Consider the following 22,039-nt stretch of genomic DNA (forward strand, 5'->3'; position numbering starts at 1 on the left):
TTCCAATACAGTTTGGTTGGTTTCTCCCAGGTCATGATGGAGGGTGAGCAGACCTGTGCATTCTGTACCCCCTCCCAGTCATACTTCCTCCAAGCTAAGCCAGTGTTTTTCTCCTGTTGCCCCCATCCACCTTTGCACTCTTTTAGACACACACAGGGATGTCCCTTGTTCACTTCCTAACCCATGCCTTGGGATGAGTGGCATCAGTGTCTGCACCTCGGGCTCTGCACCAAGGAGGACAGTGCTCTAGAACTACAAGACGGTGGTCCAGGACTCCTGGATTCCTAGGCTTCTCTTCTATCCTTCCTTCTCACCTCTTTAAGGCCTGTAACTAACCAAGCTCAGCCGGTAGGGCCTGGGAGGGTGCGCCCCCTGTTGGCCATCGATGGGCCAGTAGGAACCAGGAGTGTCTGGTCTGGGTCCCCGGCCCCGCCAAGGGGAGCCTGAGGTTGCCACCGACTTCAAGGGTCCCTCCGCCTTGTTGGAGGGGGAGCTGACGGGCTGGGCCCTCCACTGTGGCCCCAGCTAGAAGCAGGTTCCTGCTCGTGGATGGAGCTGTCCATCCACCACCTCCTCCCCCTCAGCGAAGTTGTTTAGGAACCGAGGAGACATCGCTCAGGGTTCCAGGGTCCTGGCATCAGAGGGGAAAGACCGGGGTGGTGGTGGGGGATAGCTTTTTTATTTTGGGGGGGGAGAGGGGGGGCTAGAATTTCATTTTTTTCCTTTGTGTATTACCACCCTGGGTTTAAAAAAAAAAAATAGTCAGGCTTCCCCTTCTTCCGGTGCTGTTGACTGCCTGCGAAGAACAGGATCCCCGCAATCCCGAATCCTCAATAACCTGAAGGCCTGGCTTCAGGCCCAGTCCTGCGAGCCAAAGGGTCCAAACCCTCATTAGGCTTGGGGCGGTCGGGGAAGAAGAGCTCAGTGTCCCGAAATATAACTCCACCAGCAACAGCAGCTACAGACCGACTGCCAACTGGTCGGGTTGAGCACCCAGCGCACTGCCCTCCCTCCTGCCGGCCCGCACGCGCACTCTCCCCGCCGCTGCCCGCCCCCTTCTCACGCCCGGGACGCGCCTCCCTCCCTCCCGCAGCCTAGTCCCGCCGGCTCCGCTCTCCGCAGCCTCCTGCTCCCGCCAGGCCGGGTCAGAGCCGAGCATGGAACCCGGGGAGCCCCGGGAGCCCCGCGAGCCCGGGCCGGGAGCAGAGACCGCCGCGGCCCCGCACTGGGAGGAAGCCAAGACTTTCTATGACAACCTCGCGCCCCAGAAGAAACCCAAATCGGTAAGACCAGGGCATGCGTATGGGACGGGGCAGGGTGAGGGTCACACCCGGAGGGGTCGTCAGCCCTTCGGAGAGGGACCCGTGGCTTCCCTCCGAGAAGGGACGCAGGTCCTCATCACCAGCATATGCCAGGCCGTTGGCACAGGCTCCGTTTTATTTTAAGAGCTCTGGTCGGGTGTTTTTTTTTTTTTATCTCGGGACTCCGGTTCCACGCCAGGATCCTCCTCCCCCATGCTGTCATCAGGGCCCAGCTCCGGGCCGCGGCCCAGCCCGGGGCACGGGGGCAGCACTTGTTGGCAAAGCCGGTCAGCGGCGCCTGCAGCAGCGCCGGGGCTCAGGTAACCGGACTCTGTAAACCCGGCTCCTTGCTGTGCGCTCCGGTTTCTGCCATCCTGCGCACAGGGCTCGGGCTCGGGCTCAGGGTGCTGGGCTCCCTGGGTTTTAAGAGAAGGGAGCTGCACTGGAATCTGCGCTCTGAGCTTAGGGCTCTGCGTCCCTGGCTCTGGGGTCCCAGCGCTGGACTGTGCCCCAGCTCCCGGCTCTGCTCCCCTCACAGGGTAGCCCTCGCTGGCTTCAGCGTTTCTGCTACCTAGGTGGTCGCCTCAGCCCTCCAGGACTCACGCGGAGGAGTCTCGTCTCCCCTTGGTTCCTGGGCCTTGCTCACACCAACTTCCCCGATCTCAGAGCCTGGGAAGGGGATGGAGAATGGAAGCTGGTTCAGAGCATCCTCCAAAGAGCTCTAAACTGACCTTAAAGCACCCTGCTGCTTCCCTCCCACGAGGCCCACCTTGTCAACAGTCGTTCCCTGCTGCACCTCCAGTCCTGCTCAGCAGTGCAGATTGAGAGATGAATTAGGCTGAGTCCCTGCCCCAGGAGCTCACAGAGACCCTAGATATGGTGAATGCCCAGGTGAAAACCTTAGCAGTGGGAGCGTAAGGGAGGCAGTGACTGCCAACTCAGGAATTCTTGTAGAGGTGGCTTGATTTGGGCTGATCTTAAAGCCTGAGTAGGTGGACCTTCCCAGACAGGGAAACAGGATAAGCAAAAGACACATGGTCGATGTCTTTGAAACTGAGTGAGAAAATAAAATGCAGGATCTTTAGGAGAGGAACTGGGGAGATGCCAGAGACCCACAGAGGGCCTTGAGTGCCGCATTAAAAAATCCAGATCTTATTCAATGGGGTTAGAGGTCTTAACATTAGGCTCCATGAAGACCCATGTTTCAGGGTGTCTGCTCACAGGTGAAGTCAATTCATTTTCTTTCTTCCTCAAACTATGTTTTACAAAAGTAAAAATATGTGATAAAATTCAGCTCACTCAAATGTGTTATTGGACATTTTAGCACCTTGGAGACTGCCAATGTGTTACCTTATGCTACAGGTCGATTATCTTTTTTAGCAAACCTCAGAAAAAAGCTTTTATGGTGATCTGTTTTAATAGAAGAGTATCGTGAGGTTGCTGACAATTGTGGTTGAATTTCCCAAAGCTTGTAGTTTAAAATAGAACAAAACAAAAAAGCCTTTTTACCATTCGCAGCCACTTATTGGTATGAATCAGGACTTTCTCAATGTTGTGCAAAAACCAGCAAATTGAAACATAAACAAACTGACTAGATGATGAAGTTTAAATCCTCACTGGTCTCCTGTATTCATTGGTGGACATTAAATATAAATATACCATGAACATCTGAATACATAATACATTTGAATTCATGTGTGTGAAAGTGAAAGTCGCTCAGTCGTGTCCGACTCTTTGTGACCCCATGTACCATGTAATTCTGTACCGTGGAACTGTACCATGGAATTCTCCAGGCCAGAACACTGGAGTGGGTAGCCTTTTCCTCCTCTAGGGGATTTTCCCAACCCAGGGATCAAACCCAGGTCTGCAGCATTGCAGGTGGGTTCTTTACCAGCTGAGCCATAAGGGAAGCCCAAGAATACTGGAGTGGGTTGCCTATCCCTTCTCCAGGGGATCTTCCTGACCCAGGAATTGAACCAGGGCCTCCTGCATTGCAGGCAGATTCTTTGCCAACTGAGCTATCAGGGAAGCCCTATTGAATTCATGGTATGAATTTATACCAATAAAATATGGTACGATAGGGTTTACATATTGGGGCTCCCCCAAAAAAGTTTATTTGCATCAAATGTCAACCTACTTTTTAAACAAGTATGAAAACCATTATGAGCTACCACAGGACTTTTCAACAAGGGATTAACTTGGTTCGTTTTCATTTTAGCAAGGTCACTTTGCTAAAGTGAGGCTGTGTTTGTGGATGGCTTGGAGAGGGTGTGCCTGGTAACAGGCAGAGCAGTGAAGAGGCTGGTTCCTGCCTGGGGAGGAAGCTGGACTAATGTCGTGGTCTGAGGGATAGAAAGAAGGGGATGGAGACGAGGGTAGTGAGTGGAGCACACCGGTCCGTTTCCTCCGGGAGCTCAGGCCCAGTCGTCAGTTATGACCTCTTGTCTGGTATGACCTCTCGGTCAGTCCCTGGGCTTGTCATCCTCTGGGAGGCAAGGAGACTGGCGGCTTCCTGGCCCCTACTCCTTCCTGCGGGAGCCCCTCCCCCACAGGCTATTTTGGGGGCTTTGGGCCTCCTGGGCCCCATGCTGGTCTGGCCTAGGCGTATTCTCATCCCCCAGCTCCTGAGTGAAATAGTTAACCCCGAAGGTCTGTGTGAGGCCCTCACCTCAAGAGGTCAGAGGACTTCCTCAGTCCAGACCTGTCTTGTTCCCCTCTCCTCCAACAGTTCTTCTGCCTCTGAGTCCTTCTAGAAACAGCAGCTTGTGGCTGTGTTCCTATCTTGGGCCCAACAGGCAAAAGCCCAGGGCCTCAATGTGAGCTCCTCGGGCAGGCAGGGTGGGGCTAGGTTGCCCTGCATGATGCCTCAATCCTTGTCCCTGAAGCAGCAGGAACCAGCCGGTCCCCCACCACCACTCCAGTGAAAGACAGAGAGAGCTGGTGGGACCTGGCTCCTTGGAGCCCAGAGCTCCTAGACTGAGACCTTGGTCTGGCGTACAGGGTCTTTCTGACCCACGGTTCAGTCTGGTGTGTGGACTTCTTCCTGATTTCTGGAGGAACTAGGGTTCCTCTAACTAGGGTTAGGGTTAGGTGCACCTGATGGTACGTGACGGGGTGGCCTCCCTCTGCAGCGAGGTCCGAAGACATCTCTAGGTGCTTGGCTTCTTCCCAGCTCTGAGCAGCCCCTTTTCCCTGTTCTTTCAGCTCTGCCTGGAGTCCGGACAGGCTGTTCCTGTCTCCCAGCTGGGATCTGAATTTCCCACAGCAGCTAAGGCCCTAGACCCTTAGACTCCTCCTCACTTGTACAGAGTCAGAGCAGGCTAAGCAGGAGAGCAGGGTCCCATCCTGGGACTCTCCATTTTGGGGTAAAGAGTCCTACCCTTAGAAACCTCCATCTGAAGGCATGGTGCTCCTCACCAGTTTCCCCAGATCTGGAAAGGGAGGGCAGGGGGGTAGGGAAGCATCCAGGACAGTGCTGAAGTAGTGGGGGTTGGGGTCTTCCAGGAGTGATTGACAAGGGGAGTAGAGGTGGGTGGTGCTGCTGTGTGGACAGAGGCCAGAGGCTTAGGATCTTATCCTGGCTCTGCCGTGGCTTTGCTGGATGACCTCGAGTAATACTCTGCCCGTCTCTGGGCCTTTTTCCCCATCTGTCAAAGAAGGAAGTGGAGGCTCCTGGGACTGAGGCAGCTGGGACCTTTTCCTTGCAATGGCCAGAGGTGGGATGCAATGGGATATAAGCAGGTCAGCCGGAGAAGACCCAGGACACAGCAGTCTGGCAGGGACTGTGGGACAGAAAGTGAGGAGCGAGACCTTGGATGGTTGCCTGGGCTGGAGCGGAGGCTTGGGAACCTGCCTGAAGGGGCTGGGAGGGCAGCTAGCTCTCTGTCCTTGAAGGGGTGATGGGCCTGTCCCTGGGGCAGTAAGCTTAGGGGGCAAGGCAAGCTCAGCTCCTGCCTTGATGGCCAGCAGACCTCCTGGGTTTATGAGAGCGGGTCTCCCCATCCCCCCAACTGTACCCTTACCATCCCAGGCCATCCCTCTATTACCCCCCTTTTTTAATTTTTACCTTCCTTCCGTGAAGGCTCACAGTGGCTGAGGGGGTTGGGAGGTACCCAGCCCAAGGACACACAGACACGGGTAGTGGCTGGCAGCTGACAGAGTTACTGGGCTGAGCCCCAGAGGACGGTCACCTGTCCTGCCAACACCTTAGACTCTCCCTGCTGGCCCCACACACTGTCTTGACTGGGGTAAAAGTCAAATGCAAACTGAGGTCTGCCTCATGAGTCTGGGGACTCTGGTCTGTTCCTACTTTGAGGTTCTAAAGGTCTATTAGCCACTATGGCTACTTAAGTTTAAAACTGATTAAAATGACATGCAATTAAAGATTCAGTTCCTCCTTCTCACTGGCTGCATTTCAAGTGGCTTCCTAGCCACATCCAGTCACATGGACAGCATTGGACATTTCCATTTTCACAGAGAGGTCTACTGGACAGTGTTCCTCTGCAGGGGGCATGGACCTCTGCCTTGGGGGTAGACCATAAGCTCCCTGGGGGCAGGGGTCACATCTGTATGGTTTCCTGCCAGGTCCCCCACACAGTGCCTGTCACATGATCATCACTCAGTCTTGTCAACTGATTGGGACCTAGGCTTGACTCCAGAGGGAAAAAATGGGATTGACTGCGTGGCCAGCAGGGCCGTTAGGAGCAGGCCACAATGCAAGGTCCGTTTAGGAGCCTTGCCCCCAACTTGAGTCCCTGTTTCCTCATCTGTCCAATGGGAACCATGGTCCCAGGATTGCTCAAGTCACAGAGATGTGGTGGGACTCTCTAGACAACGGTGAGTCCCTTGGGGACCTGCATTCTCATCCTCCCCAGGGATTATGCAGGATCCAGCTGCCGCCTGTGGTGGCATTCCCTTCTCCCTATTCCATGGGAGGTGCTGAGGAGTTCTGAGACCCTCATGGGCCCCTGAAAGAAGGCCTTCTGGCACCTGCCTATTCTTCTGGGCTCAGCTACACTCTGCCCCCATGCACAGGGCTCTGCTCACCTTTGTGAAGGCATGGCGTGTGTTCACACCTCCTCATCCCTTCCTTCACCCCACTCCTCCTTCAAGGCTCTGCTGAGATGCCTCCTCTCCCATAGCAGCTTCCTCTGAACTTTGCTTTCGCTTGGTTCTAGCATTCATTTCAGGCCCTTTTGCACCTCTGTTTACCCGTCTTTCTCCCCCACCAGCTTCTGACTCTCAGGGCAGGAGCCGAGTCTCTACCAGGATCAGCCTCAGGCAGAACCCAGGTGCTTGGCACAAAAAACCAATGAACGTTGGTCAAATCTGCATCAACTCAAACAGTGTTCTCTGAGCATCTACTGTATTTCAAGCAGTTTGAATAGATAAGGGCACTGCAGTGGAGTTTCTAGTTCTTGTTAAATTTGTTATGGCAAATACTGTCTCTCATTAAAATATATTACTTAAAAGTTCAGAGACATTAAATATTTACTGAGCACCTACTATATGCTAAGCACAGTTTGGAGGACTAGAGATACAATAAATGAACAAGATAACTCTTGTTCCTGCTCCCTCAGAACTTAAGCATGGTTCCTGCTTCTAGAACTCTGCCTAGAAATAGAAATAGTTAAATAAGCAATCATGCTTCCCTGGTGGCTCAGTGGTAAAACCTGGCAATGCAAGAAACTTGGGTTTGGTCCCTGGGGTTGGGAAGAGCCCCTCGAGTAGGAAATAGTAACCCATTCCAGTATTCTTGCCTGGGAAATCCTATGGACACAGGAGAGTTGTGGGTTACAGTCCTTGGGGTCGCAAAAGAGTCAGACATGACTTAACGACTAAGTCAGTTCAATTCAGTTCAGTCGCTCAGTGATGTCCGACTCTTCGCGACCCCATGAGCTGCAGCACTCCAGGCCTCCCTGTCCAACACCAGCTCCCGGAGCCTATCCAAACTCATCATGTCCATTGAGTCGGTGATGCCATCCAACCATCTCATCCTCTATTGTCCCCTTCTCCTCCTGCCCTCAATCTTTCCCAGCAACAGGGTCTTGTCGAATGAGTCAGCTCTTCACATCAGATGGCCAAAGTACTGGAGTTTCAGCTTCAACATCAGACCTTCCAATGAACACCCAAGACTGATCTCCTTTAGGATGGACTGGTTGGATCTCCTTGCAGTCCAAGGGGCTCTCAAGAGTCTTCTCCAACACCACAGTTCAAAAGCATCAATTCTTCAGCACTCAGCTTTTCTTATAGTCCAACTCTCACATCCATACATGACTATTGGAAAAACCATAGCCTTGACTAGACGGACCTTTGTTGGCAAAGTAATGTCTCGGCTTTTTAATATGCTATCTAGGTTGGTTATAACTTTCCTTCCAAGGAGTAAGCATCTTTTGATTTCATGGTGGCAATCACCATCTGCAGTGATTTTGGAGCCCCCAAAAATAAAGTCTCTCACTGTTTCCACTGTTTCTCCACCTATTTGCCATGAAGTGATGGGACCTGATGCCATGATCTTAGTTTTCTGAATGTTGAGCTTTAAGCCAACTTTTTCACTCTCCTCTTTCACTTTCAACAAGAGGCTCTTTAGTTCTTCTTCACTTTCTGCCATACAACTAAGTAACAACAACAAATAAGCAATTATGTATATATATAGTTGTTGTTTGGGCTTCACTGGTGGCTTAGAGGTTAAAGCGTCTGCCCACAATGAGGGAGACCCGGGTTTGATCCCCAGGTCAGGAAGATCCCCTGGAGAAGGAAATGGCAACCCACTCCAGTATTCTTGCCTGGAGAATCCCATGGATGGAGGAGCGTGGTTGGCTAGAGTCCATGGGGTTGCAAAGGGTCAGACACGACTGAGCGACTTCATGACAACGACGATAGTTGTTGTTACCAGAGGTTTATTGAAAATATTACAGCAGAGCAGAAAGATTTAAATGGCTCCACATGGTGTTTTGAAATTTATCCCAACTGTAGGCTGAGTGACCAGCAGATTGGACAGACTACCAAAGTCCAAGAGAGTCAGCATTTCCTTAGTGTCAGGATCTACTTCAATGAATTTTACTAAAAGGAAAACATTTACTAAATTTACTAAATTTTTACTAAAAAGGAAATTGGTAGGAAAGGTAGCAAGCCCCTTACTAGGGATAAGGGATGGTTTTGTAAAGATGACATGTAGTTTGAGACCTGAGGGTTGAGTAGAAGTTAGCTGGATGGGGTGTCAGGGAAACAGCAAATCAGTCAGAGGAAACATCCAGTGCAAAAGTTCAGAGAAGGGGCGGGGGAAGATGTACTCAGACATGAGAAATGTCAGATAGAGCAAAGCAGGGTAATAAGAAGGTAAGAGAGGAGACAGAGGTAGGGATCTGTCATGGAGGGCTTCCTACTCCATCCTCAAGGCTGCTGTTCAGAATGTGAGAAGAATTTGATGACAGTATGTGCGTGTGTGCTAAGCCACTTCATTTGTGTCTGACTCTTTGTGACCCTATGGACTGTAGCCCACCAGGCTCCTCTGTCCATGGGATTTTCCAAGCAAGAATATTGGAGTGGGTTGTCATGCCCTCCTCCAGGGGATCTTCCCAACCCAGGGATTGAACCTGCATCTCTTATGTCTTCTGCATTGGCAGGCAGGTTCTTTACCACACAGAGGGCACTACTGAAGGGGGTGGGCATGATCAGATCTGAATTTGAGAAAAATCCCCTGATAACAATATGGACCACATATTGGAGGGAATAAGAGATGGTGATGGCTGGTCCATGGTAGGGAAGACAGGAAGAAGTGGATGGATTCTAGTGGAGTGGATCGGTTCTGGTGACCGATTGATGGGGGACGGAAGAGAGGAAGAGGGAAGACTTGAGGTCGACTTCCGGGCTCTGGGCTGGGTGATGAGTGGTTGGTGGTGTGGAGCACTGAGATGAGGCTTGAGGGTGGACAGATTGCTGTCCTTGGGAATTCAGCCTTGGGCATGATGAGTCTGAGTGTTTGTTAGTCAACTGGGCAGTTAGAAATAACAGTCTGGAGCTCAGGAGAAAGATCTGGGCTGGAGACAGATTTTCTTCTATAATTGTCATGCTTCTGGGCACCATTTCTTCCCAAGGGCATGTAGCTCCCATTTTATAATGGAACCCTTCTGAAGACCATCTTGAGCATCAATCATACTTTGGCTGCTTACATTGTATTCATTTTTCTGTCATGTCAAGATGGCCAGCTAGACTGCAAACTCCCCGAGGATATGTGCCTCTCACCAGATTGTCCTCCTCCATGGGGAGTCATCGTTTCCCCCCTAGTCCCCAGCTGGGTTCTTCACCAGAGGGGATCCTAATCTAGGTCTGTCCCTGCCCAAGACTGAGCTCCTTAGGGCAGAAGCCGGGCCTGGGGCCTCTCCCTGTCCCCAGTACCCTGAGGGGCTGGTACTTGAGACCTGCCTCAGGGAAGTCTGAGGGTCGGCCCCTTCTCCTGCATCCCTGCAGCCCAAGCCTCAGAATGCCGTCACCATTGCTGTGTCCTCCCGAGCCCTGTTCCGCATGGACGAGGAGCAACGGATCTACACGGAGCAGGGCGTGGAGGAATACGTGCGCTACCAGCTGGAGCACGAGAATGAGCCCTTCAGCCCTGGACCAGCCTTCCCCTTCGTGAAGGTGAGGGGCAGTCCCACCACTGGCCATACAAAACCTTCATGGACATTAGCTAAAAGCCCTCCCATGGGAGTTTGGGGGTGGTAGATTACATTTAGGATGGATAAACAAGGTCCTACTACTACATAGCACAGGGAACTATATTCAATATCCTGTGATAAACCATAATGGAAAAAATATGAAAAAAGGAATGTATAAAAAAGCATATTCTGCTGCAAATCTTGTTATAATTTCAGACATAGTATTCATCCAAGGAATGCTGTTGTTGTTGTTGTTTTAATCTTTATTTATTTGGCTATACTGGGTCTTAACTGTGGCATGCGAACCCTTACTTGTCACATGTGGGATCTAGCGGTCCAGGGATCAAATCTGGGCCCCCTGCACTGGGAACCCAGGGTCTTAGCCACTGGACCATCAGGGAAGTCCCCCCAAAGAACACTGTCTTTTATTATAGGTTAACTATTTAGAGAAGAACATAATAATGTAACTGAAAAATACCTTGATCTAATACATTGAATTATTTTATATTTTGTATTTACTATTATCTACTGAATTTGCTTTTACTTATTTAAAGAAATCTCAATTACTTCTTATTTTTTAAAAAAGAAAAGCACTCCCATAGGGGTTTGAATAAAGGAAAAGGGTCCCCTCTGGGTAGTGCTACCCCACAGGACTGTGACTTGGCAAGGGGACAGCCACTGTGGGAAGAAGAGTCCTCCCCATCCCCTGAATGAATACAGCCCCACCTCAGATAACCAGCTTAGTTCGTGGAACCTGAGCTGAATTTCGACTTCCACTCACCCTTTTAGTGAGGCATCGAAATCTAATAATTTGCATTATTGCATGGGCAATAATCAACCCATACAAGGACAGAGATTAGGAGGTGATTGTCCATGTCCACTGATCTGACCTCGAGTCCAGCCCCTAACTTCCCCTCCCCTCCCAGTATTGGATCCCAGCCCACCCCACATCCCCAACCCTGGCTACTAACACCAGGCGTCAGCTCTTGGGGGGTCTGAGCTCTAGGACCCACTTTCCCATCCAGGCTCTGGAGGCTGTGAACAGGCGGCTGCGGGAGCTGTACCCTGAGAGCGAGGACCTCTTCGACATCGTCCTGGTGACCAACAACCATGCTCAAGTGGGTGTCCGTCTCATCAACAGCATCAACCACTATGGTAAGCATGACAGCTTTGGCCATGACATGATCCCTAGCAGACACCCAGGGTTGGCATCACACCTCTGCAGTGTGCAGGTATACCCACTGGAATCTTAAGCCAAGTGGGGTGCTGGTAAATAAGCTCTTTCAAAAAACAAACCCCCCCCCCAAACTCTGATCATAACGTTGCCATTTTCAGGGTGTAAATATTCCCACTGTGGCTGATGTCAAGCTACCAATAACTGAACAATCTAACTAGCTCCAAAAGTCCCTGAATGTTTAGCATTTGGCCCTTGCAAGCTGGTACAAGCCAGCTCCAGCACATCCTTGCACAGGCCCCACTTCCTTCGTGATCCGACAAGATATTTGCTGTCTCCGTGCCTCAGTTTCTCTTTGTAGTGGGGCTGACAGGTCTTACGGGGCTGCTGCGGGAGGCAGGTGCAGTCATCAGAGTGAAGGGCCTTTGTGTCTTAGTCCAAACTCTTGATTGAAAGTAATGGACCCTCTAGAGTCAGCCTTAGCTCGAGAGAATGATTTCTTACTAGGTTATTGGAGTGCCTCTTGGAACCACGGGGAAGGAAGTAAAATTGAGCCCAAAGGGCCTGAATCCAAGTACTGGTAATCTCTCCAGGGCTCTTTTTCTCTCTGGACCACAAGAGCCCTAATTTCTGCTTCTCTCAGAAAATCCATTCTTTTTTTCCTTGTTGTCTCTTTTTCTCTTTCTCCAAACTATGTTTCTTTGTTTTTCTTGAATATGGCCCAAATTTACAAGGTTACGAGTCCTTGTTTTCAGCAATCAAGAGAGCGAGTTGGCATTATTTTAATCCTAATTTCAAATTGTTGGAAGCAGGGGTGATATTCAAAATGTTTACCCATTTTGTGACACAAGCACTGAGAAATCAGGACAGACACCACCTATGGTGCCGAGGCAGGGTCCTGAAGGACCCCTGCTCTGCCCTTCCAGGGTGGACCATCCTGTGTGTGGGGCTGGGGCAATGATGGGGTAACTCCGTGGGTTCAGAGCAGTAGCTGTTGACTGACAAGCAAAGTTTTACAATCTGCACAGACATGGGTACCAGGTGACTATCAGCCCAGACTGGAAGAGAATCTGACTGGCCCAGCTTGAGGCAGGCGCCTACCCCGATATAATCGACTATGATGAGGAAGGATCTACCACAAGCCACGTGTCTGGGGACCTGCCTTTGTAGTACTGTGGTTCCCTGACAAGGGGATATTACTGTGAGCCAGGCAGCCCCTTCAGAGATGTGGTCATCCCCTTTCGTGGATGAAGGATGGAGTCGGGGGGGCTCAAAGAGAGGGAACGCTGGCCTAAAATCGCTCAGAGAATCGCTCTGCTGCCCCACCACCACTCAGAACCAAGAAGGCATCCATTGGACACGGAGGGACCACTCTGAGGTGCTGAGGGTTGACCCAGACATCACCTGGCTACTTTCTACCTCCTCCCCAGACCTGTTCATTGAGAGGTTCTGCATGACAGGCGGCAACAGCCCCATCTGCTACCTCAAGGCCTATCACACCAACCTCTACCTGTCGGCTGATGCAGAAAAAGTGCAGGAAGCCATTGATGAAGGTGAGTCAAGCTGGAGAAAGAGAGTGTGGGGGATCTGGCAAAGAGGAGTGTGAGGAGTCAGTCTCAGAGATGGGCAGCCCGGTCCTAAGGCTCTGCGCAGGCGCTAGGGGTTGCCATGGTAACTGGAAGGGCAGGACCTCCCTTAATTCCTATGACCTGTCCTGTAAACCCTGAGAACAAGGCCCCATCTGTTTCACTCATTGCCCATCTAGTTCCCTCTCCCACCTCCTGCCCTACCATGTTAAAGGGTGCTTTTACTCATCCGCATCACCCAGATGTCAGTTTCTGTGGGAACGCTCTTTACAGCCCAGAAAGCTGTTCCCTTCTAAAAAAATCCTCCAGGTCAGTAGGAGTTCTGATTCCTTTGTGACCATGGGCAGCCTCTGTCCCTCTCTGGGCCAGTGAGGAAGGAGATCAGTACTTGTCTCGCAAAGTATATAGCAAAGTGAGTCAGTTATACATATATTCGTTCTTTTTTAGAGTCTTTTCTCATATAGGTTATCACAGAATATTGAATAGAGTTCCCCGTGCTATACAGTAGGTTCTTGTTGGCTCTCTATCTTATATATAGTAGTGTGTGTATGTTCTTCCCAAGCTCTGACTTACCTCTCCCACCAATATTTCCCCTTTGGCAACTATAAGTTTGCTTTGCATCCAACAATGTGTTCACTTACCTCTTCCTCTCTCATGCTATCTCCTGCCTAGAAGCCTGTCCTCTCTCCCTGCCGAGGCCTACTCACCTGAGCTGCTTGGGGCTCCAAGAGGCTTTCTTTCAGCCCAAAGCAGAACCCATTTTCCTAGACAGATGTCACACCCTCTGGTTGGGACCTTGGTACTGTCCTGCCTGAGTCCCTCTATGTGTCTTTAAGTTAAGCCCAGGCTGGGGAGCAGGGCATAGTCAGGAGGGAGGCCTTGCTCAAGATCAGATGATTCTGGTTCATCCTGGCTCTGCACTGGCAAAGCTGAGAAAGAATCTGGCCTGATGTCCTGGCCTGATGCTTATAGCATCCTCAGGCTTAGTGGAGGTGAGGTGAAGCTGGCATTGCTCACTCCTCCCAAAGCTCTGCCTCTGCCCAGGCCTAAAGACCCTAGATCCCCAAAGAGCAGGGCTGACGTGGCCTTTGGAGAGGTAAAGAATCGAGGATGGGCTGAACACACTGCCCAGGTCTCCAGCTTCCTGAAACTGCTCTCTGTCATCCAGTGAGCTCTAGCCTGAAGCTGGGGTTTGCAACAGGCATACTGGGCCCCATGGAGAAGTCCAGAGTCTGTGCACAGAGTCACACGTCATTAGTGCTGCCTCCTATGGCCACCCACGTCACCCCAGGGAAACTTTAAAGACCAGGCAGCCCTGAGTAGGGCATGTGGGGGTGGTTTACCTGCTAAGTTATGTCCTATTCTTGCAACCCCATGGATTGTAGCCTGCCAGGCTCCTCTGTCCATGGGATTTCCCAAGCAAGAATATTGGAGTGGGTTTCCATTTGCTTTTCCAAGGGGTCTTCCTGATCCAGGAATCAAACCAAGGTCTCCTACATTGCAGGCAGATTGTTTACCATCTGAGCCGCCAGGGAATAGGGCATGCCTGGCAGACTAGGGGGTGCCCACAGTGCCCCCACCCCAGACTGAAGCCTGGGATCCCTGGACAGAGCTGAAGCATCCTTAATTTTATCTGGGTCCAGAGAGGGTGTGGGATTTGCAGGAACCAACAGTAAGAGAGTAACTGAGGCCCAGCCAGGGTCAGGAGTCCTTCCTGGCCCCCTGTAGATCTACATCAGGGGCCTGTGAGGAGCCCCAGGAAGGACAGTGGTGGCCTGGGGGGCCCTGACTTCCACTGAGGACTGATTCAACTGTCCATACCAGTATGGCTTTGCCAAAGTATTGAAAAACTAAAGAGTCTCTTGATGAAAGTGAAAGAGGAGAGGGAAAAAGTTGGCTTAAAGCTCAACATTCAGAAAACTAAGATCATGGCGTCCAGTCCCATCACTTCATGGCAAATAGATGGGGAAACAATGGAAACAGTGGGTTTGGACTAGCATGTTAGAAAGCAGAGACATTACTTTGCCAACAAAGGTCCATCTGGTCAAGGCTATGGTTTTTCCAGTGGTCATGTATGGATGTGAGAGTTGGATTGTGAAGAAAGCTGAATGCCGAAAAATTGATGCTTTTGAACTATGGTATTGGAGAAGACTCTTGAGAGTCCCTTGGACTGCAAGGAGATCCAACCAGTCCATCCTAAAGGAGATCAGTCCTGAGTGTTCACTGGAAGGACTGATGCTGAAGCTGAAACTCCAGTACTCTGGCCACCTCATGTGAAGAGTTGACTCACTGGAGAAGACCCTGATGCTGGGAGGGATTGGGGGCAGGAGGAGAAGGGGATAACAGAGGATGAGATGGTTTGATGGCATCACTGACTCGATGGACATGGGTTTGAGTAAACTCCAGGAGTTGGTGATGGACAGGGAGGCTTGCCGTACTGCGATTCATGGGGTCACAAAGGTTCGGACACGACTGAGTGACTGAACTGAACTGAACTGAATGGAAAGAGTGACTGAGTTTATTTTTTGGGGGCTCCAAAATCACTGCAGATGGTGATTTCAGCCATGAAATTAAAAGACGTTTTTCCTTGGAAGAAAAGTTATGACCAACCTAGACAGCATGTTAAAAAGCAGAGACATTACTTGGCCAGCAAAGGTCCATCTAGTCAAAGCTATGGTTTTTCCAGTAGTCATATATGGATGTGAGAGTTGGACTATGAAGAAAGCTGAGCACCGAAGAATTGATGCTTTTGAACTGTGGTGTTGGAGAAGACTCTTGAGAGTCCCTTGGACAGCAAGGAGATCCAACAAGTCCATCCTAAAGGAAATCAGTCCTGAATATTCATTGAAAGGACTGATGCTGAAGCTGAAGCTCCAATACTTTGGCCACCTGATGGGAAGAACTGACTCATTGGAAAGGACCCTGTTGCTGGGAAAGATTGAAGGCAGGAGGAGAAGGGGACGACAGAGGATGACAGAGGATGAGATGGTTGGATGGCATCATCGACTCAATGGACATGAGTTTGAGTAAACTCCGGGAGTTGGTGATGGACAGGGAAGCCTGGTGTGCTGTAGTCCATGAGGTTGCAAAGAGTCAGACATAACTGAGCGACTGAACTGAAAGTATTGAAAGTCCCCCATGCTGATTGATAAATATTAATAGCTCCTGCCCTATGTCTTCCAAGTGCCCTCCTGTTCTCTGGGACCCCCTCCCCCCAGACCTTCCCTCAAAGCAGCAACTGAAGGGGAAACCCTGGCATAGGCCTGGCAGAGCCCTACTCAGAGATAAAGCCACTGTCCCTTCTTTATTCTTTTCGACCTCATTTCATGCAGCATGTGGGATCTTAGTTCCTCAACTGAGGATCAAACCTGTGTCCCTTACACTGGAAGTGTGGAGTCTTAACCACTGGACTGACAGGAAACTCCCTCCACTGCCCACTCTTACTGGCCTATTTTGTAATATTCTGAATGTTGGCCCTCCTTCGCTGGGCCCTGAGTCCTGGGTGAGGCAGGTGGGGCAAGGAGAGGGTGAGATAGCCCTCTCCCGGCCCCCCAGGCAGCTGAGGCGGGTGTCAGGGCACCGATTACCCAGACGAGGGCGGACGGTCTTGCCTGTCTCCATGCAGGGATCGCAGCGGCCACCATCTTCAGCCCCAGCAGGGATGTGGCTGTGTCCCAGAGTCAGCTGCGTGTGGCCTTTGACGGGGACGCTGTGCTTTTCTCGGACGAGTCGGAGCGCATCGTGAAGGCCCATGGGCTGGACAGGTTCTTTGAGCATGAGAAGGCCCACGAGAACAAGCCTTTGGCCCAGGTGCTCCAAACACTCCTCGGAACCCCTGGGTGGAGGAAGGAAGCTCCCCAGAACCTGCCCTTGACTGGAACCTCCAGTCCAGAGCCAAACCCCGAGCTCAGCCCAGAATCCAGCCAGGGCCCCTCCCCAGGCCTCCAGCGCTCCTTCCTCTCACCTGACCCCTGGCTCCCCTCAATGAGCTTCTGCCTCTTCTCTGAGCCCCCACCCCTCTCATGGCATTCCTACCCCCTCTTCGAAGCCCCCATTCTCCCTTGAAGCTGCTCTCTGAAGCCCCTGCCTCTTCTTTGCAGCTCCTTTATGAGGTCTCCATCCCCTCCCTGGAGCCCCCATCCTCCTCCTAAATTCCCACCCCCTCTCTGAAGGCCTCTATGTTCTTCCTGGGTCTCCATCCCTTCTCTGAAGTCCCCATCCCTCTCTGAATGCTTCACCCTCTCTCTCTGAAGCTGCCCTTCCCTCTCTGAGATTCCCCTACTCCTCTGAGCGGGGTCCCGTCCTCTCAAGAAGCCCCTGATTCCCTCACTGGAGGAAAGGAAGAGCCAGACAAGTGCCCCTCCTCGGGGCAGGGAGATCCAGCTGGTGTGAGGTCTGGGGCAGCCCGTCTGCTCTGGGCCATACCAGCCCTGCTCACTTTCTGTCTTCCATCCACTGGCTGGGGCCTCGGGGATCCTCGCTCACCCCCAAACTACTCAGAGTCTCCCTGAGAGCATAACACGACCTAGAGCTGGTGGAAATTCCCTGGGGTTGGAACTACTGGGATTCTCCAGCCCTTGGGGAGCTCCTGTCTATGCTTTTAAGAAAAATCTGGGTGCTCAATAACCCCAAAGTCCATCTCTCCAAGAGCTCAGCTGGCTTTAGCTATGACCCCCAAGTATTCATTTCACTTCCTTTATTTTTGGTTCCTTCCTAAATCCTTGGGAATCCAGAGGAGGACAGGTTTTTTTTTTTTTTTTTTTTTTCGCCCACTAAGTGGGAGGCAGAGCCCCAGGAGACCTCTGCTTTCCCCAGGTCACCCAGTAAGTGAGGGGCCTACCTTTCCTGATGTCCAACTGCTGTTACAGTTTTCTTCTTTATCATGTTCTGGTTCTTTATTCACACTTCCTCATGAAGTTTCATTGTTCCAGGCACTGTAGAAAGTAAATCCTTTCCCTGACCTTACGAAATTGGAGCATTGATTCATTGATCTGTCTGTCCCAGTAGTTTGCAACTAGAGTCCATTCTGTTTGAAGGGTGCCATGCCATAGTTACTAAATGTTTTTAGTCTCCTCCCTGCTGATGAGTACCAAAGCCGCATCTACAGAGCCGTAGGACGGACACCCACGTATCTGGTGGGCTGTTACAGTAGCAGTGGCCCGGGTATGTTTTTTCTGACACAGGTATATTTTTTCAATCACAGCAGTGTGGACACCTAGACTGCCACGGGTACCAACAATCCAACTGATGCATGCAGTGGCCCGAGCAGGCAGAGCAGAACTGAGAGGTTTAGGGATCCTGAAACACACTCCAACCACAGACAGCAAGATCTTAGTGCTATAGGGAGGAGCCCAGCTGGTGAGGGGGCAAGTGTTTGGGAGATGGGTAAGCTCACAGCGTTCCTTTGCCTTCTTGTAGGGCCCCTTAAAGGGCTTCCTGGAGGCACTGGGGAGACTGCAAAAGAAGTTCTACTCCAAGGGCCTGCGACTGGAGTGTCCGATCCGCACGTACTTGGTGACAGCGCGCAGTGCAGCCAGCTCGGGGGCCCGGGCTCTCAAGACCCTGCGCAGCTGGGGCCTGGAGACGGATGAGGCCCTGTTCCTTGCAGGAGCACCCAAGGGTCCCCTTCTGGAGAAGATCCGCCCGCATATCTTCTTTGATGACCAGATGTTCCACGTAGCTGGGGCTCAGGAGATGGGCACGGTGGCCGCCCATGTGCCTTACGGTGTGGCTCAGACATCCCGGCGGACCTCACCTACGAAGCAGGCCCCCCCTGCACAGTAGCTGAGCCACCAGCCTCGCTGACCCACAGGCATGGTTCCCGGTCCTACACGTCACCCGATGGACCCTTCTGGTTCCTCACCTCCCCGCCCTTCTGCATGTCTGCCCTCATCCCTGGGAGTGAGGTACCTGGAGGAAACTGTGCAAACGGGGCCAGCATCCTCAGCAGCCCTCCTTTTAGGCAAACACTGTGCCATGATCCTGACCTTACTCAGAAAGTGAGACTGTGCAGGGTAGCTGAGTTTCAGGGGGAAGTTGATGAGACTGAGGGTGGGAGAGTCAGAGCAGCCAGGATGCCTCAAGGGGGCCTTCTGAAACTAGCTCAGTGTAGTACAAAGAGATGGGATCTGGCTTCTAAGCTCTGTCTTGGCATTAAATGTATGACTTTAAGTTCCCTTGCAAGGGACTCTAGGATGAGGTGACCTCCCCCTGCGGTGCACTGGTGAACACTCCATCCTTGCAGGAGCCCCTGAAGCCCCTTTGTCACCATTTCCTGGGGGAGAACGCTCACTGCTTGATGAGTCAGTTTCCCTATCTTCTGGGTGGTTTTCAATTTAGCTAAAGAAGCTTGGTTTTTATAAGATCGCCCTCTTTGAAGGAAGCATGGTGTGCCGGGGCTGCTGCTGATACATACGGCGCTTTTGTACAAGTTATAGAAGGACGAGGTCTTTGGAATGAATTATGAAAAGGGAACCCTCCCTGTGAACTGACCCAGACCACACTGGGGTACACAGCTTGGTTAGCAGGATATAGGCTGGATTTCAGCCCCTGCTGGCTCCTCAGCCCAGAAGCCTTTGTCAAATGGGCAAGACGCACAGTCATCCACAGCCACTTCCCTACGGTTTTACACGTTTGGGAACCACTGGACTAGATGACCTGTCTGCTTCCTGCGATCCCCTGACTCATCAAGGGTCAGCAGAAAGGTGCTGGTGTTTGTGGCAGGAGTGAGGGAGTGAATTTAACTTGCATGCAAACTTGCCTATGGCCAGCAGGGGGCACTGCCGGATCAGTGCTGCCTTTGCTGTTGTTTTTTAGCCAAAATTAATTTGTTCCTCCCTGCCAACTCCCGCATCTCAGCCCTTACTCCCTCAGCGATTGTATCCTGCTCTGCTGCCAAGCAGCCCTGTTGGTGAAGGAAGAAGTGGAGAATTGGTGTTTACCGTTGTGAGCTCAAATGCAGGAAAGAAATCTCAATGACTGAAGTGGGAGGTCAATCCAGGATTAGCCTGAGGGAAGGCCTGCCTGGGGTGATGTAGAAAGTGCGAAGAGGTCTGGTTTGGGCCATGACTGGCTAGTGAGGAAGGAGCTGAAATGTGCACTAGCAAGAGTCTCCAGCTATGGGATTCTGAGTGGAAGTGGTGAGCTCTTTGGCTCTCAAGATGCTGTGCAAGGGACTCCAGGATGAGGTGACTGGTGAACTTGCAGGAGCCCCTACAGCACTTTGGTCAGCACGTGCAGGGGAGACCTCTCATTGCTGGATGAATCAGCCTCTTCCTTTGCTGACCAGCCTGGCTCTCTCTGGAGAGAAGGTGGGACCTCCAGTGATTAATCCCACGGGAAGACCCAAAGGGGTAAGCAGACATCAGTGGTGGGGACTGATTGTCTAGCTCCCCAGGGGGAATCCCAGCTGTGAGCAACTGCTTTATGAAGAAAGTGGAGGTGTGTGCAGGGGAGCTGGAATGCTTCTGGGGGGCATCACTCTGGGAAAGGAGTGATGGGCAATGTGGAGCCTGTCCTTTGTCCTTCTGAGGACTCAGCCCAGGGTCCGAATGGCCCAGGTTCTGGGCAGTGTAGGGCATAGTAGCAGAGTCAGGAAAATAACCCAGGAGGGAGAACAAAGTGAGAAGACTGAGGTGGCTCTGGAAATGAGCAACAGTTGGTGTGAGAAGAGGCCTGGGCTCAGCTGGCCCTCTGAGTGCTGGAGCAGCCAGGAGTCTGACTGTGGGGAGGAGGAGTAAGGCTGTGCCGGGGATGGGGAGTGGAGGGGCGCTGAGGCAGCCCTGCTGACGCTTTATCAGGGAATGGGCAAGTGATAAGGATGTCCTTGCACAAGGTCATTCCCATCCACAGCCAGGCCCCTTCCAGCCAACAGAGGAGGCGTCCGGTCAGAGGACCTGGTTTGGAGCTCTTTCCTCTGCCGAAGCTCTCAGCCCAGCCAGAGATACTGCGAGACCTGAGGACAGCCTCAAGTAGATGAAAAGGAAGAGAAGGAGCTCAACCCCAGTCACACTTGATCTTGGCTGAACCATACCAAGGCCTTCTGCCTCGCTCCCTCTGGGGTCAGAATCACCACTTGGATGAGCCTCCGGGGCTCTCAGAGCCAGCTGGGAGCCATGAGAAGCCTGAGAGGCTGGGCACAACCAAGGCTCACTGCTCGGACTCAGCTGAGGGACCAGGGTGGACACGTGCACTTCGAGGACAGCACCAGATGTCACCTAATTAAGAAACACCCCAGGGACTCTGAAGAGGTCCTGCCTCTACGGCCTTGTGATCACAGGGCTGATTCTCCCAGGGCTCTCAGGAAACAGGAAGATATGATGTGGAAAGCAACAAGATAAGGTGCAGTAAAAGCTATCTATTTCACTGGAGCACTGTTAATAGACTTGGACAGCCCTGGGCAATGAGAGACACGAGGGTCCAAATTCTATAATTGAAACCATAAATGAGCATTTCAGGCCTGGAAAAGAGCTTTCAGTGGCTGCAATAAAAGGCCAGAAGTCCTGGGGGCAGGCTGAGGCAGCTGCCAGACACACCTGATTGTTTCAAGTGGTGAGGAGGTGTGCTGGGGAGAAGAGTGTTTATTGTGTCAGCAGGCAAATTAAAAGTGAACGTGAGAGGAGAGCGAAAAAAGCTGGCTTAAAACTCAACATTCAAAAAACGAAAATCCGGTCCCATTCCAAAAACGGTGTCCGGTCCCATCACTTCATGGCAAATAAATGGGGAAACAATGGAAACAGTGACAGACTTTATTTTCCTGGGCTCCAAAATCACTGCAGATGGTGACTGCAGCCATGAAATAAAAAGATGTTTGCTCCTTGGAAGAAAAGCTATGACCAACCTAGACAGCATATTAAAAAGCAGAGACATTACTTTGCCAACAAAGGTCCATCTAGTCAAAGCTATGGTTTTTTCAGTGGTCATGTATGGATGTGAGAGTTGGACTATGAAGAAAGCTGAGCGCCGAAGTATTGATTCTTTTGAACTATGGTGTTGGAGAAGACTCTTGAGAGTCCCTTGGACTGCAAGGAGATCAAACCAGTCAATCCTAAAGGAAATCAGTCCTGAATATTCATTGAAAGAACTGATACTGAAGCTAAAACTCCAATACTTTGGCCACCTGATGGGAAGAGCTGACTCATTGAAAAAGACCTTGATGCCGGGAAAGATTGAAGGCAGGAGGAGAAGGGGAAGACAGAGGATGAGATGGTTGGATGGCGTCACCGACTCAACGGACGTGAATTTGAGCAAGCTCTGGGAGTCGGTGATGGACAAGGAAGCCTGGTGTGCTGCAGCCCATGGGGTCGCAAAGAGTCAGACATGACT

The 22,039-nt window shown here is 51.5% G+C and overlaps 1 protein-coding gene across 1 annotated transcript; it reads left to right on the forward strand.

Moving 5' to 3' along the window:
• Window positions 1-960: 960 nt before the first annotated feature.
• NT5C1A (5'-nucleotidase, cytosolic IA) lies at window positions 961-21,523 on the forward strand. The gene is made up of 6 exons (XM_043461788.1): window positions 961-1,283; window positions 9,771-9,938; window positions 10,981-11,110; window positions 12,560-12,682; window positions 16,341-16,525; window positions 18,134-21,523. Exons 1-6 carry the CDS (start codon window positions 1,158-1,160, stop codon window positions 18,497-18,499), a joined length of 1,098 nt encoding a protein of 365 aa, XP_043317723.1. The 5' UTR covers window positions 961-1,157; the 3' UTR covers window positions 18,500-21,523.
• Window positions 21,524-22,039: the final 516 nt, after the last annotated feature.

This window comes from Cervus canadensis, chromosome 2, assembly GCF_019320065.1.
Source record: "Cervus canadensis isolate Bull #8, Minnesota chromosome 2, ASM1932006v1, whole genome shotgun sequence".
In the NCBI taxonomy this organism is placed as follows: Eukaryota; Metazoa; Chordata; class Mammalia; order Artiodactyla; family Cervidae; genus Cervus; species Cervus canadensis.